The sequence below is a fragment of the Apodemus sylvaticus genome, chromosome 13, assembly GCF_947179515.1.
Source record: "Apodemus sylvaticus chromosome 13, mApoSyl1.1, whole genome shotgun sequence".
Taxonomy (NCBI): domain Eukaryota; kingdom Metazoa; phylum Chordata; class Mammalia; order Rodentia; family Muridae; genus Apodemus; species Apodemus sylvaticus.
This window is the reverse complement of record NC_067484.1, coordinates 94936333-94960528: the sequence shown is the minus strand read 5'-3', so window position 1 is coordinate 94960528 and position 24196 is coordinate 94936333. Positions and strand designations below refer to the sequence as shown.

The following is a 24196-nucleotide window of genomic DNA, read 5'->3' as shown; positions in this document are numbered from 1 at the left end:
AATCAGATGATATTTCAAAGTACAAGGAAGAGACTGAAGTGAAGCATCCCCACCCACTCTCTGAATTAGCATGGAGATCAGGTTATTGCCCAGACATGCATGTGCAAGCATGCATATATTTGTGCCCAGGTAGCACCGGTCTCCATTTGATTCTATCAGCAGCTGTTGGACAACTCCATGCCTGAGGGCCCTCCTATCTATAGTGACCTGGAGGGACATGAGACCTGACCTTCTCTAGGCTGTACCCACCTACTTACTCTCCCTCAGCAGGTAACAGGGTTACTCTATCCCCTCCTTCCTCAACCCCACCACTGTAGGCTCAATTTCCCTGAAACCAGCTCAGAAAAAGCCAGAGAACAGTAAAAAATAACAGAATGAGAGGAAATATCACCTCTGGGATCTTGGGAATATGAGACCAGGAAGGGAAATGGGGGGGGAGGGAAATGAGTGGGGAGAAGGGAAATGAGTGGTGGGGGAAAGAAATGAGTGGGGGAGGTAAATAAGTGGGGGGAAATGAGTGGGGAAAGGGAAATGAGTGGAAAGGAAATGAATGAATGGGTGGGAGGGAAATGAGTGGGTGGGGAAGGGAAATGAGTGGGTGGGGAAGGGAAATGAGTGGGTGGGGAAGGGAAATGAGTGGGTGGGGAAGGGAAATGAGTGGGTAGGGGAAGGGAAATGAGTGGGTGGGGAAGGGAAATGAGTGGGTAGGGGAAGGGAAATGAGTGGGTAGGGGAAGGGAAATGAGTGGGTAGGGGAAGGGAAATGAGTGGGTGGGGGAAGGGAAATGAGTGGGTAGGGGAAGGGAAATGAGTGGGTGGGGAAGGGAAATGAGTGGATAGGGGAAGGGAAATGAGTGGGTGGAGAAGGGAAATGAGTGGGTGGGGAAGGGAAATGAGTGGGTGGGGAAGGGAAATGAGTGGGTGGGGGAAGGGAAATGAGTGGGTGGGGGAAGGGAAATGAGTGGGTGGGGAAGGGAAATGAGTGGGTGGGGGAAGGGAAATGAGTGGGTGGGGGAAGGGAAATGAGTGGGTGGGGAAGGGAAATGAGTGGGTGGGGAAGGGAAATGAGTGGGTGGGGAAGGGAAATGAGTGGGTGGGGAAGGGAAATGAGTGGGTGGGGAAGGGAAATGAGTGGGTGGGGGAAGGGAAATGAGTGGGTGGGGAAGGGAAATGAGTGGGTGGGGAAGGGAAATGAGTGGGTGGGGGAAGGGAAATGAGTGGGTGGGGGAAGGGAAATGAGTGGGTGGGGAAGGGAAATGAGTGGGTGGGGAAGGGAAATGAGTGGGTGGGGAAGGGAAATGAGTAGGTAGGGGAAGGGAAATGAGTGGGTAGGGGAAGGGAAATGAGTGGGTGGGGGAAGGGAAATGAGTGGGTGGGGGAAGGGAAATGAGTGGGTGGGGAAGGAAAATGAGTGGGTAGGGGAAGGGAAATGATTGGGTGGGGAAGGGAAATGAGTGGGTAGGGGAAGGGAAATGAGTGGGTGGGGAAGGGAAATGAGTGGGTGGGGAAGGGAAATGAGTGGGTGGGGAAGGGAAATGAGTGGGTAGGGGAAGGGAAATGAGTGGGTGGGGAAGGGAAATGAGTGGGTGGGGAAGGGAAATGAGTGGGTGGGGAAGGGAAATGAGTGGGTGGGGGAAGGGAAATGAGTGGGTGGGGAAAACTGTCCCCTTCCTAGTGGCTCTCTTTAAAAAGAGATTTAAAACTTATCATATGTGTATTTTGCTGACCTGTATGTAGATATACCACCTGAATGCCTGATGCTCATGGAAGTCAGAAGAAGGTATCAGGTCCCCTGGAACTGGAGTTGTTAACAGTTGTAAACTGTCATGTGGGTACTGGGAGCTGAGCCCCAGTCTTCTGCAAGCGCAGAAGTGCTCATAGAAGCTGAGGTGTCACTCTGGCTGTCCCACCAGTGGCTTTTCAGTCACATCCCCCTCTACTCTCTGCCCCACTCACCAACAGTGTCCTGACTTGCTCAGATAAACCCACAAAAGTCTCATGACAACACCAAAAACTCAGACTCTACAGACCTTAGCCCCTGGACTCCCTCAAGGATGCCACGGCTGAAGAAAGTGGGAGACAGGCTCTGCCAAGTGCCTGATGTCATGTGTGCAGTATGCTGATGGTCACATATGTGTTCTTTCACAATGTCAGAATTCAGTAACAAACTCACCCGGTTTGGTGGCTGCAGTGACAGTGATTTATTATGTAATCTGCCTTCATTGGAAACCTGACTGAGGCAAATGCAGGTTCTTTATTCCAATATTAATTACTATTAACTCTCATATCAGACAGCACACAATTATGTATGTATGGATGATTCAATGGATGAATGGATGAATAGATGTATGTATGTATGCATGTATGTACAGATGTATACAAATGTGTCAGAATGAAAGCAAGTTAAAGAGGGTGCAGCAGAGTCCAGGAGGTTTCAGAAATGGGTGGAGAAAAACAAGCCAGTATTAAAAACAAATCAGTGGAAAGCCAGGAGGGGCTGTTGTCAGGTTCCAAGTGAAGCTGCGGTGTTCAACAGCTGGATGAAAGGCTGGAGCAGGGCTCAAAGCAGGAAATGGATCAGGAACCAAAAAAGGATAGGTTAAGTCCAGGTCCAGATGGGGAACAGGTAGACAGGCAGGCTGTCCTGTCCAAAGGCTGTGGCAACAACAGGGAGCTCAGCTCAAGGGTTTTTTTGTTTTTTTTTTTTTGTTTGTTTTGTTTTTTTGAGACAGGATTTCTCTGTGTAGCCCTGGCTGTCCTGGAACTCACTCTGTAGACCAGGCTGGCCTCGAACTCAGAAATCCGCCTGCCTCTGCCTCCCAAGTGCTGGGATTACAGGCGTGCGCCACCACTGCCCAGCCTCAGCTCAAGTTTTAAGGGTAGGGAGGACATCCTTGGTCCTTGGCAGCAGATGACATGGTCCTGGGACCATGTTATCACTGTTAGGTGTCTGTAACTTTATAGGGGTCAGGAGAGGGAACTCCATACCTTTTCCTTGGTCTAGTGTGTCCAATAAGTTCTATAGGATTTAAATATACTCATGTCCCCTGCAGTTTCAATTCACCCCAGTAAACTTACAGGGTGGCTCCCTTCTTATTTCCAGGAGCAAGTCATTGATCATTCAGTGCTGGATGGGTAAGCCACAGATGGTGCAGTTTCTCAGCCCATGCAGGCTGATGCAGTCATTCTCCCTCTGAAATGGAGCAGGGAGCACTGTTTGATACAAACAATGTGGACTAGGGCACTGATCTCAACAGCCAGAAGTCCCCATGGTCACAGGAGCAGTAGAAAGTCTTGCCTTTTGTTTTGGATTTGGTTTTTTCGAGACAGGGTTTCTCTGTATAGCCCCAGCTGTCCTAGAACTCACTCTATAGACCAGGCTGGCCTCGAACTCAGAAATCCACCTGCCTCCCAGAGTGCTGGGATTACAGGCGTGCGCCATCGCCGCCTGGCAAAACCTTGCTTTTTGAGAAAAGTACTTCTATTCTTTTTAATAGGTGTTTGCATGCATTCGTGTGTGTGTGTGTGTGTGTGTGTGTGTGCATTTGGGGGGATATGTGCACAAGGATGCAGTTTCCACAGAGACCATAGGCACTGGATCCTCAGGAGTTACAGGCCTTTGTGAGTCACCTGACATAGGTGCTGGGACTTAAACTTGGGGTCTCTGAAGAGCAGTATATGCTCTTAACTACTCAGCCATCTCTCCAGCCCAAGAGAGGTTTACTTTTAACAACTGCAGTTAATGGTTACTCTGTCAGTTCTCCCATCGCTGGGACTTGGAACTGCAAGGCTGGACAGCACCCATTTGAGCTCAGAGAGGGTCTTCAACCATGAGTATTAGGAAGCTCATTCACTACAGAAAAGATTACTTAAAGTTAACGAAGTAAAGAGAATGGAGACTCAACTCCTTATCTGGAGCAGGTCTAATGTCCTCCTGTAGAGAGGGCATTCCTACCTTGGTTTAGGAAATGGCTACAGACTGGGGAACTTTGATGTGTAAGGCTCTCAGCTACCAAGGCTGCAAGTGTCACTGAAAAAGACTTGACTGTAGAGCCTCTGAGTCCACTGCCATCTGAGAGAGGAGCTGGGAGAACACCTTAAGAGAGGGACTACTCAGGAAGGCTCCAGGAAAGGAACAATAGGCAGCAAAGTACTAGGATCTAGTGACCCAGTGAACCCTGCTGGGCTTCCTGGAGAAAGGTGTCATCCAGGGGGACAATTTGGGAAGGAAGCCAGGGGGAAAAAACCCAACTTCTAGCTGTTGTCTTCCATTGGCCAACTCCGCCCACAACCCAGGGCAAGGGAACAGGAGGGAGCAGTGGGAGACTGAGGCAGAAAGAATAGTCTATCACTGTGTCTGCAGTTCCAAAGGTTTTATTGTTGCCGCTGCTGGTGGTGGTGGTGTTTGTTTAGGTTTGGGGTTTTGAGTTTTGTTTTGAGGCATGGGTAGTCAGTAGTGACCTTGACATCAGGGAGGGATGGGAACAGGATGAGTTCCACTGTCCTCTTCCAGGTTCCATCGTGGAGAATGGGGTGAGTTCTTCTAGCACAGCTGGCAAACCCCAGCAGCAGCCTCTGACCCCCACGACCAGCATTCGCCTGGATGAAGGGGTCTCTGCCAGCACTGCCGGGGCTGGGGAGATCCTGAAGCAGGAGTGTGACTCCTTGGGCCCTCCGATGGCCAGTAGCACCACCTCCAAGCCTTCTTCGTCCTCATCCTCAAGTGCCCAGACTCTTGCGTGGTCAGGGCAGCCCTGGGGCCTGCACACAGCCCTGCCCCCCGTGGTCATCTTATCCAAAGCTGCATACTGCCTGCTGGGATCCCAGAAGGGCAGCAGGCTGCCATCCTCCTCAACCTTGCTACCCCATGCGGATGTGGCCTGGGTGAGCTCCCTGCGGCCAGGCCTGCACAAAGACATGAGCAGCGAGGAGCAGTCCCTTTATTACCGCCAGTGGACCTCAGCCCGGCAGCACCATGCTGACTATAGCAACCAGCCAGACCCCATCTCAGGCGCCCAAACCTTGCACCCGAGGCGGCTGCTGCTCACTGGGCCCCCCCAGGTAGGGATAGAACAAGGGACCCTGTCTTGGCTGTCAGGGACATCTTGGGGGTTGGCAGGAGCGGCAGAAGACCTCTTCAGACCTTAGCTGAAGAGCCAAAGTGTGAAAGAAATCTCTTTTCTTTTTCCTTCTTCCACCCTTCCTCAATTGAAAACATCTACATCAGGTGGGAAAGACTGGCTCCTATTTACAGTTCCTTAGGATCCTTTTCCGAATGCTCATCCGACTGCTGGAGGTGGACGTGTATGATGAAGAAGAAATAAACACAGGTGAGCCTTGACACTAGGACCAAGGCATGAGACCCAGGAGCCAGGGTTGCTTCTCCCTGTGGGTGTCTAGGCTATCTAAGTTGCAAAGCTCTCATGAGGCTGAAGACAAGATGACCAGCAAGAGGCTTTTAGCTTCTGGAGGACTCTCCAGTGTGCAGCAAGCTGTGTTTCATACAGTTTTGGTAGGTAGGTTCATTGCCTAGACAGGTAAACCCTATGGTCCTTGCCAGCTCTGCCATATGCTCTCTGGCATCACGGCCTTTGATTTTACCCAAGATGTGGCTATAGAAGTCATGTGATCTCTCCTTGGTCTGCCAACGCATTCTCTGTTACATAACTCTGGGAAAAATCAAATGTCATTTATATTAAAAGGATAATAGCTATACTCTAATCTTGGGCTTTTCCCCAAAGCAGTTCATGTTACATTAGAAAATTATTACATGTAATTGTGCATGTGTGTGTATGGGAGGGGTGTGTGGCCTGCCACAGGTATGATGTGTTGAAGTGAGAAGACAGCTTTGGGGTGTCCTCTACTCAGGTCACTGAGCTGACTGCAAAGCTATTGATCTATTGAGCTAGCCTCAACTACATTTTGAATTTATACATTAATAATGAACATCATCTATTGTACATATACTATGTGCCTACCACTGTCTTAGCACCTTGATTCTCCCATCCCCAATGTCTCTGAGACCTACAAGAACCTGGTACTTTGAATGGTTAAATTTGTGCCTAGAGGCAATGATTACTAAGGGTTGGGACAAAGATTCAAGCTCCAGAAGTGCCCAAAGGCTGGCATCTGGGTAAAGATTTTGTCTTCACTGCTCTTGGAGGAGGATGGGAGGAAATGAGTGTGTGCTGGAGTAGAGAACACTCACTAGTTCTAATGAACCACATACACTGGGACTTCAGGCAGCTTCAGGCCCAGTGTCCTGGCTGTAATCCCAGCTAAGGCAGAAGAGGGATACCACCAAGGTTTGCCTGGGCTCTAACAGATACAAGCTAAACCTGGTCAACCTCCGGAGAATGTGCATTAATCAGGGTTCTCTAGAAATACAGAACTGAGGGAGTAAATCTATTTATATTAAAATGTATTAGAGTGGCTTACAGGCTACAGTCTTCCCAGTGCAACAAGGGCTCTCTCCCAAGGGAAAGGCCAAGAATTTGACAGTTTTTCAGTCCACCAGGCTGGGTATCTCTGTTGGTATTTGGTCCATATTGGAATTCCAAAAATGTAGGTAGTAATGCCATAGCAGTAGGATAGAAGAACTTGCTAGCAAAAGTGAAAACAAGCACACATAAAGGAAAAGATTCCCTCTTCCATGTCCTTTGATGTACACTGCCAACTGGTGTGACCCAGATTTAAAATGGGTCTTCTGACTTCAAACTATCCAGTCAAAAAGATCCTTCACAGGTGTGCACAGCTATATGAGTTTTAGTTGATTTCAGATGTGGTCAAATTGACAACCAAGATTAGCCATCTTTATCTCCAGTTTTTATAGGGTCTGGGGCCATGGTTCAGTGGTAAGCGCTTGCCTGGGATCTGTGATGCTGCCCATTCAGCCCCACTACTGAGAAACAACAATAACCAAATCATCCAGGACATCAGTGCCTTAAAACCCCAAGGCTCAAGCTGAGAGTTTGATCACCCATATAAGTATGTTTCTAAGGAGAATTGACAGACTCTGGATCTAATGGCATAGGAGTTTGTGAACTGGGCTAATTCAGGGCTAGTGAGGGAAAATCCTCTTCCCAATGAAAAGTCTGAAGGAAATTTTGGTTCCTTCTACTGTGGGATAAGAGAGCTTCTTTCTCAGAAATGTCTCCCTGGGCTTTGTGCCTCATGATGGAGGTGATGCAGGTATTCACTTGGTGGTGAGGAGGGAAGTGACCCACCTGTCCTGTGCCCTGCCCTGCCCTAGATCACAGTGATAACAGTGAACTGAGCCAGTCAGAGGGAGGGCCCTGGCCTGACATCGAGACCTTCAGCAAAATGCCTTTCGACGTCAGCGTGCATGACCCCAAGTACAGTCTGATGAGCCTGGTCTACAGCGAGAAGCTGGCTGGGCTCAAACAAGGTCAGTGCGTGCAGAGTCGGGCATGGCTCTGTGGAGGTCAAGGGAACTCTACATCAGGACTTGAGGTGGGCCAGGGACACAGTTCACTCTTAAACATTAACATGCACATACATATATCTTGATTTTTAAACTTGCTTGTCAGGGCTCAAAATACAGTTCTTTGAAAAGTCCTTATGAGAAATGAGCATTTCTTTCCAAGCTTCATGTTTGTGCCATGGAAATAACCGTTTCTCCTCCCTCCCTTTATACGCAGAAGTAATAAAAGAATACAAAGTTGAGGAGCCTCGGAAACGAGAAACCATGTCTATGATGCTGACCCAGTACGCTGCCTACAATACCTTCCACCACTGTGAACAATGCCACCAGTACATGGACTTCACCCCCGCCTCCCAGGTGCAGCCTCTGCCCTCGCCTGCCAGCTCTGTTGCCCATGTGGACCCTGTCTGTGAGGTGGAGAGGGTAGGGTGAAATCTGAGACTCCTGGCTTCAGGTCCCAGAGAAACTCTGTCACCCAGCACTTGTCTCCTCCCCCTGTTCAAGATGGCCTCAAACTCACATCCTCCAGCACACTGAATGGAGTTACAGGCATGCCCACATGCCTGGTTTTATTTTCTCATATTTTGGGTGTTAGGTATACATATATCCCAGGGCTTTGCAAATGATAATGCATATTCTAGCACTCCCAGCCCCTTAAGCATCTTTTCACCTAGTGTATCTGTATACACAGAAGGCAGAAACAGTTCCATGTTATGTCCCCATCTCCCCATTTCTCTCTGGGAGCTTTATGTCTTGGCACTGAGCACCTGAGACCCTCTGGCTTCAAGGCTGTACTGAGCAAATTCTCTAAACCTGGTTCTCAGAACCATGCCCCCACCCCCAGCCCCTTAAAAGCATATTCTGAAATTCAACAGATACTAGAAAGAGTGCATAGGAAATTAGGTTACAAGTTAACTGTTTACCTGTTGTATCACATTGTTTTCTTACTGGGTTACTAGTCTGCTAACAGTTTTGGTTTCACTGTACATCCCATAAAGACCCATTTTATAAATATTTATGGAGATGGGTTCCTGAGCATGTGAACTTCCCAACAGCTTTACAGACAGGTTGGATTTATTCTTGACTTTCATGAGCCACATGGTCTTTCCCTGATGTCAGAGTTCTGCACTAACCACTGAATCCCTTCATCCTCCACTGTAACCAGAAAAGATGGTACCTCAGATATATTTCTAACTCTAGCCTTACGATCTAAGAGCCAATACTTAAAGTGTTTAGTCTGACTCTCAGAGCAGAACTATCCTGTGACTGGTATCTGGAGAAGATATATAATGGGGAAACCCATAGAGATGTTTGTCTTTAAGACTGAGTATTTGTCCTAAGGGTATGCAGAATACAGGCAGTGCCAATGTGACTTACCCTTGGAGTCTTTATTGGTGCTGCATAGTTGGCTCTTGCACAAGGGACAGCTAGTAGATGATAAAACCTTTCACATGTTGCTCCTCACAGCAGAATGTCTGGTGGTACTTATTCATGTTAGTTACTTGTGTCAAAAATCTAAAAGAATGGCCAGGATGTTTCGAAACCCATACTGACCTATCTTCTTTGCAAATCTAGATGTCTGATTCCACCCTTCACGCATTCACGTTCTCCTCTTCTATGTTGGGAGAAGAAGTCCAGCTCTATTTCATCATCCCCAAGTCCAAAGAGAACCATTTTGTCTTCAGCAAGCAGGGCAGACATCTGGAAAGCATGCGGCTGCCCCTGGTTTCTGACAAGGTGGGCTGGGTGTTGGGTGTGAGGTCTTTGGGCCCTAGGTGGAGGTTCTTTGAGCTGTCAGTATCTGAGGGTTTACTTTCCCATTTTGTCTCTTTTGTTCCTTTCCACAGAATCTAAATGCAGTCAAGAGCCCTATTTTCACTCCTTCCAGTGGTCGCCACGAGCATGGACTCCTAAACCTTTTCCATGCCATGGAGGGCATCAGCCACCTTCACCTCTTGGTAGTCAAAGAATATGAGATGCCACTATACCGAAAATACTGGCCCAACCACATCATGCTGGTGCTTCCTGGCATGTTCAATAATGCAGGCGTGGGTAAGAGTGCCCTTGGGGTAGGAGAAGGGCTAAGAAGACAAACTGGACTCCATTATTTTCCAGAGGTTGCCTTTGGGAATTGCCCTGCCCTGTAACCAGAGATCTTTTAACTCTGAGTTCTTGCCTCTCCCCTGTTCTGTAATTTTACATACCCTAACATTTTTTGCTTAGTTTTTCAGAATGTTTAACTTCTGAAGACTAGTAAGGACTAAATGACTGGAATATTAAACACCCTGAGAAGGGCTGGGAATCTTCTTAGTGTAGACTCCCAATATTTCTGAGCAGGACATTCTAGGGCCAGAATGTACCCCTGAGAAGAGACATGTTCTTAGTGTGGGTAGTGATGATTTAAAGGGGCTCTCTACCATGTCCTGTGAGGGGCATAAGGCAAGTTCTAGTCAAGACATCTACTTGTGATACAAGGCAAGTGTCAGGCAGATTCAACCCTGCTTTTTCACGGGAAAAAGAACATCAAGACACTCTCCCAGAGAGGAACATCACCTGTTGAATGTGGGCACTAGGGGTGTCTAGGTCACTTTCATTTCCCATACACAAGAAACTACTAAGTAAACCAGTGTTTCAGAGCTGTACCCTTCTGGGCACTTACCTGTGATTTTAATTTGCAGTTCTGTAATGATTTGTGACTATACTCTTCCCCTCACTTCAGCGCTGAGCACTGAAGTTCAGGCCTCTCAAATGTTTCAAGTGATCTCCTGCCTCAGTCACCCACGTAGTTAATACCGCAGCACATGCCACAAAGCATAGCTACTGAGCATTCCCATATATTTAGGCTGTGTCTTCTTTAGAAAAATGTCTTCCAAAGTCCTCTACTCATGTCTTCACCTGGATCACTCTGTTAATTTACAGAGGTCTTTTATATTTCAATATTAACTCAGCAAATGTCATTTTATATCTTTACCCATTCCAGTGTTAATAGTGCCCTTGGTGTCCTGAAGTTCTTAGTTTTGATGGAGTCCTGTTTGTCTATTTCCCTTGGTGGATGTTGTCCCCAAACACAGACCACTGCCAGTCATTATTCCGTGCTTTGTTTCCTTCTAAATGCTCTGTAATGCTGACTTTTGCATTGGTCACTGAAACATTTTAATTAATTTCTCATGCAATAAGGACACAGCATTTTTTCATGTGGCTATGAGATGCTACAGCACTACTACTGAAAAGAGATCTTCTGCAATGAATAGCATTGGCACCCCTGACATATATGTTTATTTCGGGACTATATATCTGCCCTTATGTCACTAGCATACAACTTGGAGTTTTGAAAGGAGGAAGTATAAAACCTGCAACTTTAAAAAAATTACACATATTTGCAAACTTGTATGGGCTATGATAATGTATGTAATATATAATAATAATATATGCTCTTCCTTTAGGAATCACTTTTATGTATTGGGGGTTTTGTATTCTTACAGTCATTTGGAAATGTATCACGTGTTGTTTTAAACCAAGTTAATCCATTATGCTTCAGGAAACTAACTCCTGTTTAGTGCTCTTTCCTGGACTGCTTTCCATCCCTTCCTCTTGCCCCTCCCAGTCTTTACTGACCATCTTTTACTAAGTTCTTTTCTTTCTCGCTGGATTCACTTATCAAGACTCCTTTTTGTTGATGGCTTTTTGTTTTGTTTTTCAAGACAGCAACTTGCTCTGTAGCCCAGGCTGCCCTTGAACTCAGAAATCCACCTTCCTCTGCTTCCAAGTGCTGAGATTACAGCATGTGCCACTATCACCTGGCTTCCTTTTTTAAAAATTGTTTTTATTTCATGTGCATTGGTATTTTACCTGCATTTATGTCCCTGTGAGGGTGTTACACCCTCTGGAACTGGAGTTATAGACAAGTGTGAGCTGCCTTGTGGGTGCTGAGAATTGAACCTGAGTCCTCAGGAAGAACAACGTGTGCTCTTAACCATCTCTCCAGCCTACTTTGTTTTTTACAAGCCATTATTTTGTTGTTCATTTCTTGCATTTGAAGTACTTAATGACATCCTTAGCCTGAATTATTTGCCTCAGTCTGATAAAAAAAAAATCTATGTGCTGTTTACGGTTTTCAAGATTAAATTCTTAAAGCTAGTTACAATGAAATTTTAATTGTAAGTTTATAAAAATGGTTTTCAATATCACAATATTGTAGCCATTTTCAGGGACCTAAAAGACTTTAGTTGTTCTTCAGGCTCACAACATGGCATCACTATTGCCAAATTTTTCAAAAGTTCTGAAGAACCACATTCAGATAGGCAGACTATTTGACACACTTAGGATTCCATTCTTTTTATGGCCCCAAAAATATCCTATGTTCTCGTATTGTCTTTATCTATGGGAATTTAGGTTGATCCCATTATTGAAGATGTGAACAGATGTGCGACTGCAAGTGTCTCTTCAATATAATGGTTATCTCTCTCTTGGAAATACACCAACCAGTGGACTGGCTGAATTAAATGGCACTTCCAGTTTCAGTTGCTTTAGGATTTTGCACACATTCTATGATAGCTGCTCCTTCAACATGTATGCGATCCTTTCCCGCTGAACCCTTGTCAGCATCGAGCAATCATTTTAATGATATATTTTAGAGCCAGCCATTCTGAGGTGAGATGCCATCACTATAGCTTTGAGTTGTATTCCTTGATGGTTAGTGATATTAAGCATTTATGGTTGTGGGCTATTTGGAGTGGTCTTGCTAGGTAGCCATAACCAGTCTTGAACTGGTGATTCTCCTATCTAGATTTCTCAAGTGCTAAGAATAGAGTTATGCAGTCTTTCCAAGTCAGCCCACTTTCTAAATGAATTATTTGCTACTCAGTTTTTTTTTTTTGAGTTCCTTATATATTAGCCCCTTGTTGTATCAGTAGTTTGCAAATATTTTGTCCCACTCTGTGTGCTGCCTTATTTTTGTAGGTTGTCTCAACTCTGCTGATTTGGCTTCAGAAGCATGTATCTTAGTTTGAGATAACCCAATTTATCTATTTTCACACACTGAGCTGCTATTTGAAAAATAAAATAATTGCCTACATCAATAAGACCTCCACTTTGAGTGCAATTTGAGGTGCCCTGATTCCATTAAGAATAATTTTTTTCTACTTCTATAAAGACATTTTAGTAAATGCACCAAGTTGTTTATCTTTAGGAAGTATGGTTATCTACAAAACAGTGTTTTTCATTATACTGTCTTTTTGCCCTCTTGGCTAAGTGTATTCCTAAGTATTTTACTTTTTCATGCTATTAAAAAAACTAAATTCCCTAGACTGTTCTTTTAAATTGCTGAATTATCTTATCAATTCTAAGTTTTCTATGCATCTTCTCCATATGTGTGATATATGGTCATGGAATATCATGTTAGTATTTCCTAATTCAGTTCACTTTCCTTTTCTTGCCTAATTGTTCTGGCTAGGACTTCTAGTACTGTTAAGTGGACACAGGCATCATTTTCTTGTTCCTGATCATAGCTGGAAAACCTTTGGTCTTTCACCACTGACTGCCATGTTAGCTGTCAATTTTTCCTATGTGATCCATATTCTGTTGAAAATGCAAAGTATTTCACAGATTCTTGCGAGGTAGATGTTCCTAAATTCTAGTATTACCTTTATCTAATCCTACTGTTTAGTGTTCTTCCATACATTAACTAGCCCTTTTCATTATAATTCATATTTTGTTTCATTAGGTTTCATTTAAAATTTTTAGCTAATTCATCTTAATTATCATTTACATTACTTACAGTACTTGCTATATGCTAGGCACCATCCAGACCACATATAACTGTCATTACTTCTTAGAGGTAAGGAAACCAAAGCTCAGTAGAATTAACTCATTTGCCAGGCAGCTTGTCTCTGGTCTGTTCTCATGCTCTGTACCATACACTGACTGTACTACCCTATCTTTTGCAAAATGCAGATCTAGAATGGGGCGCCCCCATTTCTTGAAGCTTCATAGGTGCTGTTGGCACTCTCCATGGCCCTGGCTGTGAGGCAGGTTGTGAGTAGCTGCCTCTAAGAGCAAGCTGTTTGTCATGTTGTAAGTCACTAGTCACCATTTCATCTGCTGTCTGAGGTGTCCTGTTGTATTATCAGAGAAGTAGAATTCTTGAAGTATATTCTTCAGAGTGCAAGTCATACAACATCAGATTTGTTTCTGGCCTTCACTACTTACACAAGTGAATCTCTAGTAATGGGTTCCAGGAATCTTTATTTTCCCAAGGACATTTATTTTGGAGAATTTTCAAAAATTATGTGACTGTGCATAAGTGCAGGTACCCATAGGCTAAAAGCATCAGATTCTCCCTAGAGCTTCCTGACATGGGTGCTAGGAACCAAACTAGCATCCTGTGCATCATCTCTCCAGCATGCCCCATCCCTGTGTAAACAACATGCCAGTGGAGGTAATGTGCCTAATCTGAGTGAAGGATGAAAAGTTGTGGTTGTACTGCCTTCCAGGTGCTGCTAGGTTCCTCATTAAGGAGCTGTCATATCACAACCTAGAACTGGAAAGGAATCGCCTAGAGGAGCTGGGAGTCAAACGGCAGTGTGTCTGGCCTTTCATTGTTGTGATGGATGATTCCTGTGTCCTGTGGAACATTCACAGTGTTCAGGAACAAACCAGGTAGTGATACTTCCAAGAAGTTGTGTGTGTGTGGGTAGTTATGCAACAATGATCTAAACAAGATATATTTAGGAAAAATTAAGATACAGTTTTCCTGAGCAAAGCAGATCACGAGACTACTCTCACTGGTTACATAGAGATTTTTTTTAAAGCTTTATCTTATATCTTTGAGTACACTGTTGCTGACTTCAGAAAGAGGGCATTGGATCCCCATTACAGATGGTTGTGAGCCATCATGTGGTTGCTGGGAATTGAACTCAGGAAGAGCAGTCAGTACTCTTAACTACTGAGCCATCTCTCCAGCCCGAGATTTTTATTTTAAAGAGAACATGTCATTAAGTTCCTGGGCCTTTTCCACATCCTGGTATTGCTTAGCTGCAAAATCTGTTCTGGGCCAGGTGTAGTGGTATATACACTTTTAGTCCCAGACAACCTCTTTGAGTTTGAGACCAGCCTGTTTTACATAGCAAGTTCTAGGCAAATCTATGCCCATCCCTGCTGCTGCCACTGCAAAAAACCAACAAAAATGTTCTGATACTGTGATTCATTTATATAAACCCTCACATGAGGGAAAGAGAGGAAGTTATATTACCCCTAAGCCCATCAGGGGTTTTCCTAGAGCAGTGTTGACACTCTATAATTCCTTACAGATGCTAAGTAGTGGATAGTTGAGGGGAATGCTAAATAATATGCTGGTTGTTAAATTGCTGCTAAAATTCAACAGTATCCTTAATGAAACACTGATTTCCCATCATTTCTTCTCTGGACTTGAAATCAGTGAAGTGTGCATAGAATTGTTTATTATATGTAATTAACAGAACTGGATGTTTCTGTACTTTTAACCCCTGGTTATAGCTTTGGCAACTCAAGTTCATTATTCACTTTGAAACATAAACTAGATTACTTCCTTTTTTGTTGTAAAGGTGGTAAGATCCACCACCAAAGGCCAGCTTCTCTGATTTAATCATGACAGGTAGTATGAGTGGACTTAATGTGAATTATCTTATTATATTATTTACAGGAATATTTACACACACACACACACACACACACACACACAGAGAGAGAGAGAGAGAGAGAGAGAGAGAGAGAGAGAGAGAGAGAGAGAGAGAGAGAGAAAGAGAGAGAGGTGTTGGTTCTTCATAAACTAACTTTACATTTTATAGCCAGCCTACAGAAGCAGGAATTTCCAGTAAGAATGTGTCCCTGAAGAGTGTCTTGCAGCATATTGAAGCCACGCCAAAAATTATCCACTACGCAATCCTGGGCATACAGAAATGGAACAGCAAGCTGACTTCACAGAGCCTAAAGTCACCGTTCTCAAGATGTCATGTGCATGACTTCATTCTCCTCAATATAGACCTAACTCAGAATGTACAGTATGACTTCAACAGGTAGGTTAGACTCATGGATGCAGGTCATCCTGTCATCTACCAGAGGGTGTTGCCCACTTCTACATTGTTTTTATTTTGCTTGGAGAATAAGCCCAGAACTCCTTATGTGGTCCAGGGTGGCCTCACATTTGTGATCCTACTGAGTACTGGCACTGCAGGTGTGTGCTCCCACACCTAGCATGACCTAGACCCTTTATATTGTTATGCAAAAATATACAGGTTAGCCATCTGATTATTTATCAAGAATTCAAGTAGAAACAAAATCTGTTAAATCAATAATGGTCAATGTGTAGACCTGTGAATGTCCAATATTAACCCCATATTCATCCTCAGAACTGGGAAGGAAAATACTCTCTCCAGTGTTGTAAGTCCCACAGCTTCAATAGGGAGAAGGCAGGATTTAATTAATCATACCACATTCCTGAGAAACCTCAAATGGCCAAGGAATGGTATTAGAGACCACAAAGTCATTCTTTAATATCCAACCTCATCCTGTAGCTGTTAGCATACCCACTGCTTCATCCAGTCTGTAACCAGAATTTTAAAACCACAAGACCTCTGGCTTTCCTGCTGAACACACAGGATGTAAAGTCCTGTTTCTGATAAGTTACCTAAAACATTTAAAGAAGGTTCCTCCTTCCTTAAAAGCTTATAATGTTCAAATAAGGAGAGCGAGGGCCAACTTCCCAAGGATATGGTCCATGTTTTGGGTCCTCCTCATACCTGTCACTCATTTCTCTGTGTAGTTATCATAGTTGAGATGTGGCAGACAGTCAAAGAAACCTATCATTGTGGTTATGATTTAGGTATTTCTGTGAAGATGTTGACTTTAACCTGAGAACAAACAGTAGTGGCCTCCTCATCTGCCGCTTTAATAACTTCAGTCTCATGAAGAAACACGTTCAGGTTGGAGGGCAAAGGGACTTTATCATTAAACCAAAGCTCATGGTAAGTCTTATAAGGTTTGATGCTACTGTTGAAAAGAAACACAAGTGCTTTCTTATAGCTTTGTACTAAGGTACTGGCACATGGGCATGGAAGTAACCCTGGGGAATCCTCATAGATGTGCAGCTTCATTTGTCAGTGAGGGCTCAGCTACAACAAAAACTTCACTTTTGGTAATTCAACAAAATTGTTGCAGAGTTAAGCCTTAAAGATTACATCAAAGCTTGCTTACTTATGAGTTTGTTTTTGTTTTTGGTTTTGAGACAGGTCTCTACATAGTTGTCCAGAAATTATGTAGTCAAGGCTGGCCTCCAACTCAGAGATCTACTTGTCTCTGCCTCCCATGTTTTTTACTTTATATGTATGAATCTACTGCATATGTGTATGTATGTACACGTGCCTGATGCCTTTGGAGGTCAGAAAGGGGTACTGGATCCCTTAGATCTGGAGTTATGGTGGCTATAGGGAACCTTGATCCTCTGCAAAAATAGCTAATGCTCTCAACCACTGAGCCTGCTCTCCAGCCCATGGGAGTCCTCCTTTATCTGGAGCTTACCATTGTCAACCATGGCCTGAAAATACTATGCTTTGAGTCAAGACACTAAACATATATTCTGTGCCTAATTTAGAAATTATAGTGTTTGTGTGTATAAACATTCATGTAGGGTTCAGTGCTGTATAATTTCAGGTATTCTTTTGGGGTAATGTATATGGAAGTTATAGGATGCAATCCATTGTGATCTTAAGGCATTTCATTCACTGACAGGCACATTTCCCATGATCATCTGATTTCAGGTTTCAGAGAACTTAGCTCCCATCTTACCCCTTCAGTACGTCTGTGCTCCTGACAGTGAACACACACTACTGGCAGCTCCTGCACAGTTCCTCCTGGAGAAGTTCCTTCAACATGCCTCATATAAACTCTTTCCTAAAGCCATCCATAACTTCAAGAGTCCTGTGCTGGCCATTGACTGCTACCTTAACATTGGACAGGAGGTAAAGGCGGGACTGTCTAGTCCTGGGTGCCATATTCATCTCTTCCCCTTTTCAGTCCCATTGAAAGCTTAGATGGTTCTAAGAGAGCCAATAACAATATGATTCAAGGGATCCCACATGATCAGAACTAGCCAATGATATGGTTACCTCTGGTGTCAATGGCTCTGAATAGCCTGCCTTGGTGACTTGTCCAGAAGCAGCTGCTTACTCTACCTGTTGACACTTACCAGACCATATTGTGAATTTAGATGCAGCTCTTGACAGGCAGAGTCTCTTAGCATGTGTAAGAGCTCAATGATTACTGAACAATACAAGCTCTGTGAAACATTCAGAGCTGTCCTCTCTATTTTTCCATTCTTCCCTAGTTTTAGTCTAGTATTTGAATTGCCATTTGTACTTCTACAACTAAGCTTTCTGCAAATAAGTTTTTCCTTGGGATATCAGGAGAATATATTTTATTATCTTCAATAATGTAATATACCCTTAAAAAATGGGCTTTGGTGGCGCACGCCTTTAATTCCAGCACTTGGGAGGCAGGCGGATTTCTGAGTCCGATGCCAGCCTGGTCTACAGAGTGAGTTCCGGGACAGCCAGGGCTACACAGAGAAACCCTGTCTTGAAAAACAAACAAACAAAATCTACATAGGTCTGCAATATGAAATGGCTCAGTGGGACAGTTGCTTGTGTCAATCCTGACAAGTGCACTTCCAGATAGTGGAAAGGATGGACCCTGCAACTTGTCCTCAGAGTTTTCACATGTGCATCAGGGCATATATATGACCAAAATTAAGAAAAAACAAAGCAAAATAAACCATCCATAATTTGAACAAGACAATTTCCCATTCTTGAGTTTTAGACTATTTTCTTGGCATATACTGACCAACACACTTTTTGTCCACACACTCTCTTTTAACTTAATGTTAATTTTATAAATAAAACATTAAACCCATTTGATAGATAAGCATGAAGGCACATGTATGTAATTCCAGCATGCCAGAAGCTAGCCTGAGCTAGAGTGAATTCTGCCTTAAAACACAAGAGCCAACCACGTGTCCATACAATCTCAGTACCAAACTACTTCAATCCATCAGGCTTTTTACTATGTGGATGAGGAACTATACAGTATCATATGACTACTAACTGAAGAAACCACTGTTTGAATTCAAGCCATGTTTAAGTGACTCCATTGTTCTCTGAACTATTCTGTTGCTTTCTGTAATTTTTGTGGTTGTCTTCTAGACATGAAAGCCTACAAATTAACTCATACTGCTTTAAGCTTATTTCAAAGTGAAACATTTACTCTTTGCTAAGCATGCTTTTTCTTATCTCTATGTGTACTATGACATGCCTGGTACCCATGGAGGTTAGATCACTTGGGACTAAAGTCACAGGTGATTGTGAGCAGCCATGTGGATACTGGGAAACAAATCTGGGGCTTCTGGGCTGGAGAAATGTCTCAGCAGTTCAGAGTACTGACTGCTCTTTCAGAAGTCCTGAGTTCAACTCCCAGCAACTACATGGTGGCTCATAACCATCAGTAATGGGATCTGATGCCCTCTTCTGGTATGTCTGAAGACAGCTACAGTGTGCTCATATAAATAAATCTTAAAACAACAACAACAAAATACCCTGGGGCTTCTGAAAAACAAAAGCTAGTGCTCTAAACCACTGAGCCAACTCTCTCTAGGACCAAAGTGTAGGGAATTAAACACACACACAAAGCCCTATTCTTAATATTTGTTAAATAATGATTTACTTAAAAATATAGAAAATCACTGGGCAGTAGTGGTCCATGCCTTTAATTCCAACACTTGGGAGGCAGAGGCAGGCAGATTTCTGAGTTCAAGGCCAGCCTGGTCTACAGAGCAAGTTCTAGAACAGATCGACAGACAGAGACAGAGGAGAGGAGGGGAGGGAGGAGAGATAGATTTGAATACTAAATAGTAAGTACAAAGCTTGCATAACCAACTCACTCATTAATGAGAAAGATTTGGCTCCTTCACTTTGCATCCCAAACTGAAGAGGAAGGCACAGCATTTCTTACCAAAAGTATAGCCCCTTTATTTGCTTTTGAAATGTCTTTGTCTTTGTTTTTTTCTGCTTACTACTTTCAGGTAGCCATATGCTATGTCAGTTCCAGACCCCACTCCAGCAACGTCAATTGTGAAGGGGTGTTTTTCAGTGGACTCCTCTTGTACCTCTGTGACTCTTTTGTAGGTGCTGATCTTCTCAAGAAATTCAAGTTTCTAAAAGGTAAGTCAATTAAGTGTCTTGAAAGTAAATGCTATTCTCTCTCTCTCTCTCTCTCTCTCTCTCTCTCTCTCTCTCTCACACACACACACACACACACACACACACGCACACGCACACGCACACGCGCACGCGCACACACACACACACACACACACACACACACACACACAATCAAGAGTTGAATGCCACACAAGCAAGCAAAGTTATGGCCAGTAATTTGGATACATTGATTCTAAACCAGGACTACTGTTATTGGAGAAGACCATGCTCTGTTATCGAAAGACTAAATTAAGTGCAGGTGAATAAGATCTATGACTTTAAAAAAACAATTTTATGTGTGGGTATGTGTGCAGAGGCCAGAGGGTGTCAGACACCTTGGAAACTAAAGTTGTAAGCAATCTGATGTGGGTACTGGGAATTGAACTTGGGTTCTCTGCAAGAGGCAGAAAGGCTCTTAACCACTGAGCTATCTCTCCAGGCCCTGTGACTTTTTTTTAAATAGGCTTTTACTGTTATTTACTCTAGACACACATGCTTCTGATACCTAGTTAGGTTAAAGCTAGGTTGATTCTACATATGCATTTTTATAAGCAGTATATACAGTCTAAAATCATTTGATTGTTTCAGAAATCAACTGCAGAAAAATTACAAAATTATATCTCCTAGACACTCTGAGTCTGGCACAGAAAGTAAAGTTGTCTTAATAAGTTTGCATCATAAAAAAGGTACAACTTACCTAAGATTAAGCTACAAATTCAGCATCACAAATAATCTTGACAAGATGAACCAAGGCCAACGATAAAAGTGTTACTCTGGGGGGCTAAAGAGATGGCTCAGAGGTTCAGAGCACTGACTACTCTTCTGGAGGTCCTGAGTTCAAATCCCATCAACCACATGGTGGCTCACAACCATCTGTAATGAGATGTGATGCCCTCTTATAGTGTGTCTGAAGACAGCTACAGTGTACTTAATAATAAATAAATCCTGAAACTTGTCTTGCAAAACTACTTGGAATAAAATGAATTATCTAGGGGCTGGAGAGATGGCTCAGGGTTAAGAGTACTGGCTGCTCTACCAGAGGACCTGAGTTTAATTTCCAGCAACCATATGGCAGTTAGCAACTATCTATAAATGCCCTCTTCTAATGTGCAGGCATATATTTGTACAATATAATAATTTTGTACAGACAGAACACTTGTACAATAAAATAATTTAAAAACCTGTATGTTGGTTTCCAAAGGTAGTAATTTTATCAATGTAATCAACTTCCTCCCTCAAGGTGCTACCCTGTGCGTCATCTGCCAAGACAGAAGCTCCTTACGTCAAACAATTGTTCGCTTAGAGTTAGAGGATGAGTGGCAGTTCCGCCTCCGGGATGAGTTTCAAACTGCTAATAGCAGTGATGACAAGCCTCTCTACTTTCTTACTGGACGCCATGTTTGAGTTTTTGAAGAGACCAAGAACACCAAACAGACCCCTCAAGGGGTAGGACAAACAATTATTGGGGATTTTTTTCCTTTAAAGTACAATCACTGTGGAGCAAAGTGCAACATATTTATCTCTTCTCCAAAGAACTCCCCAAATGTGACCAAGGTCTTTGGGGGGCACTGTCCTTCAGTTCTGCTGACAGGACCCAGGTTCAGGTCAATGCTACAGCGGGCAGTTATGTAGGGTGTGCTCTGCCTATGGGAGCCCTAGGATATATTCTGGAGAACAAATGTGGAGTCCGCATTTTTTTATGCCATACTACGTTGTGGGCCAGGGGACTGTCAGCATTAGCCAGCTTGAATGTGTTACACCACTGGTGTGGAATGAATTGAAGATTAACACTTGAGGCCTGAACCCTCAGTTTCTCTTCAGATCTGTACTTTGGTACAGTATTACTCAGGGGTCTGAAATGATAGAATGTAGAAGATATTTGTATTTAAAAAGTAGCTTGTCTTTTTCCGTGCAGTGTTAGTTTAAGATTTATAATCTTATATATATTGAAACCTTTGGCAAAATTTCCACAGGAGTTAAAAGTTTACTATTTAAACTGAACAAAAACAAAATCAGTAAATGCAGAGCAGGCACTGTGTGCATTTATGAAGGTTCTCTGAGCTTAACTCCATTGTTTTTCCCATTACCAGTCTTTAAGCACACCATGTCTATGAGAATGTAGACAGTGATGCACTCTGCAGTTATGCTGTACCACTGTGTTGGTTGAAAGTAGGCAGCTGGCACCTGGAAACCCACATCTCATGCGGGGATTCTATTGTGGAGTCTAATTAGCTGGTTTCATCAGCTCAGGCTTAGCATCCTTTAAACAACTCAGTGAGTAACAACTGTGGTACACTGACACATAAAAATGAGTGGAACAGAAAACAGAACCATAGACAAGTTTTCCTTATAATTTTATCAGTGACATTTTCCCTGAGTAAAGAAGACTCCATGAAGAGTCTTTTGGACTCTTTCAAGCTAGCGGGTAGTGTATGACTAATAAACAGTAGGATGCATAAGTTTCTATGTATTTCTAACCAAATATTTTAATCAGAAACATTGAGAAAATATTCTACAATAATCTATTGGAAGTTTACACTGAAATTGCTCTAGTTTGTGGTGTCTTCAGATTTTTCTCAGCCCATGTGTATGATTTTATCTCCAGTTAAAACAGTCACTTTTACTTGAATCTGTCTTAAGACCTGAGAGCCCTAATGAACCTGCATTACTGCAAGTGTTAGATGATGGACTTGGTTATCTAGAGAAACAAGAACTTTACAGCTGGTCAAAAGATGGAATGTATTAGATGGAAATGGTCTGCAGATCTCTTGGTTTTAATATAGCTACTTATGTTTTAAATGTATTTTAAATGGATAATTCCTTTTAACCCAATTTTTAATTGTCCTTCAAAGAGGACCTTGCCTTATTATATGCTTACTCCTTAGTTTTAGTACATCAGAATTTCAGCAAAGAGGTACTTTCCAGGGAAGTCTCAATTAGATATGAATGTATCTAACTTGTTCCTGTTTTGCTGAAAGGATCCAAGGCAGGTAATATCAAGAAAGCCACTGTTTGTGCACTATTCCAATAATACTATGTAAGGTGAATATAATACTTGAAATTATTCCACAACAATTTTATGAGGAGCAGAGGCCTCTTTTGAGTTCTTACTGGCTTATTCTTTTTGATCTAAGATACTTTAATGCAAGTACTCTATGCTAGGGCTACAGTCTAGAAATTCAAGTGATCAGGAACTGTAAATATTATCCAACTCTGTTCAAGAGAAATGCCAGAATAAAACCAAAAGGTCATCACTCCAATATTATTGAGAAAGGTCAATTTACCCGTCTCTTTGTCTCCAAAGCCTAACTTCATTAAGGTTTGGATCTTTTAAAATTACCTAAATCAATATAATTCTTTAGAGAATGCAAGGTCCTCTTTAAGGATGAAATTGCACAAGCCCAGGCCACCATGATTTTTTAATTCATGTCTTGGTGTGTTTGATTTTACCTTCTTCCATCCCTGAGGACACTGAGGTAGGGCAAACCTGGTAATTTACCTGCAGACCTGCTGAACCTTGGCGTGTGTAACAGTTCACACAGGTTAATAATGAATGTAAACTAAAAACTTAGAAATGCTGTAGTCGAGTTTTGGCTGTAATTCATGCAACTGCTTCTTGTGATTGTTAGAAAGGAGCATCTGTGTTACTGTTACTGTAAAACGTTTCTAACCAAAACCTGGTGAATTTCACTCACTAGTAGTCTACCTCACATTTTGTTTATGACTCTAAGTTGTCTTAAGTTATGTCTACAGTATGTTCTTGTTCTTTCATTTGGTGAATGTATTAAAATTCGCTCCTACTCCTCAGCTGCGAAAAGTTTGTTTTCTTTAAACTGATTTTACCAAATGTTAAAAGGTGAAATGAGTTCCAATACTGGCAATGTCCAAGAAAATCTGGAAGATCTGTTATCGTGCCTTGTATGGCTCTAAAATTCTAATATTTTGGCACAACAATCCCCCCCCCAAAAAAACTAAGTAAACAGATGAATGAAAGGTGTAACTTACCTAAAGCATCTATAATCCACCCAAACCTCTACTAGAAAGACTGCAGACTGCTACACAATTACAGATAACAGACCTGTAGTGGGTAAATATTAATAATAATTAATACCACCCGGCCAGGCCTCTGTACCACTCCTTCCAAGTATAAGATCTTACCCCAATATTTCTAACCTCTCCAAAACATCAGAAATACGTCTGAAGCCATTTGGATATCTGTGTCTCCTTCCCTGCTTTGCTCGTCTCATCTGCTCCACAGAGCCTCCCTCTCTTAGCTCCTCCGCCCCTCCAATCACTGGTCTCTCACTGCCTCAATGTGAAATATCTTGCAACACAGACCTACATAGAAAGCAACTGTATTTACTTTGGTGAATCCTCAATTATGGGTTTTATTATTAATCTTGGATTTATTTCTAAATTCCATCTACTCTTACCTACTCTTAGAAAAAAGGCTTTTTAGCTCTAATATA

General features: G+C 42.9%; 1 protein-coding gene and 1 non-coding gene across 2 annotated transcripts in view; one reads left to right on the top strand and one right to left on the bottom strand.

The window, feature by feature from the left end:
• Greb1l (GREB1 like retinoic acid receptor coactivator) overlaps positions 1-23534 on the top strand; it is a 262649-nt gene extending 239115 nt beyond the window's left edge. Inside the window, exons 22-33 of the mRNA XM_052155730.1 lie at positions 4513-5060; positions 5227-5329; positions 7252-7407; positions 7661-7800; positions 9019-9180; positions 9291-9495; positions 13935-14100; positions 15267-15494; positions 16301-16442; positions 17235-17435; positions 19550-19688; positions 20968-23534. Of these exons, the coding sequence (XP_052011690.1) occupies positions 4513-5060; positions 5227-5329; positions 7252-7407; positions 7661-7800; positions 9019-9180; positions 9291-9495; positions 13935-14100; positions 15267-15494; positions 16301-16442; positions 17235-17435; positions 19550-19688; positions 20968-21131 (2354 nt within the window). The 3' untranslated portion in view covers positions 21132-23534. The remainder of the gene's footprint in view (positions 1-4512; positions 5061-5226; positions 5330-7251; positions 7408-7660; positions 7801-9018; positions 9181-9290; positions 9496-13934; positions 14101-15266; positions 15495-16300; positions 16443-17234; positions 17436-19549; positions 19689-20967) is intronic.
• On the bottom strand, positions 11634-11760 carry LOC127664242 (small nucleolar RNA SNORA33). The gene has a single exon (XR_007973109.1). It is a non-coding gene; the product is annotated as a small nucleolar RNA SNORA33 (small nucleolar RNA).
• Positions 23535-24196: the final 662 nt, after the last annotated feature.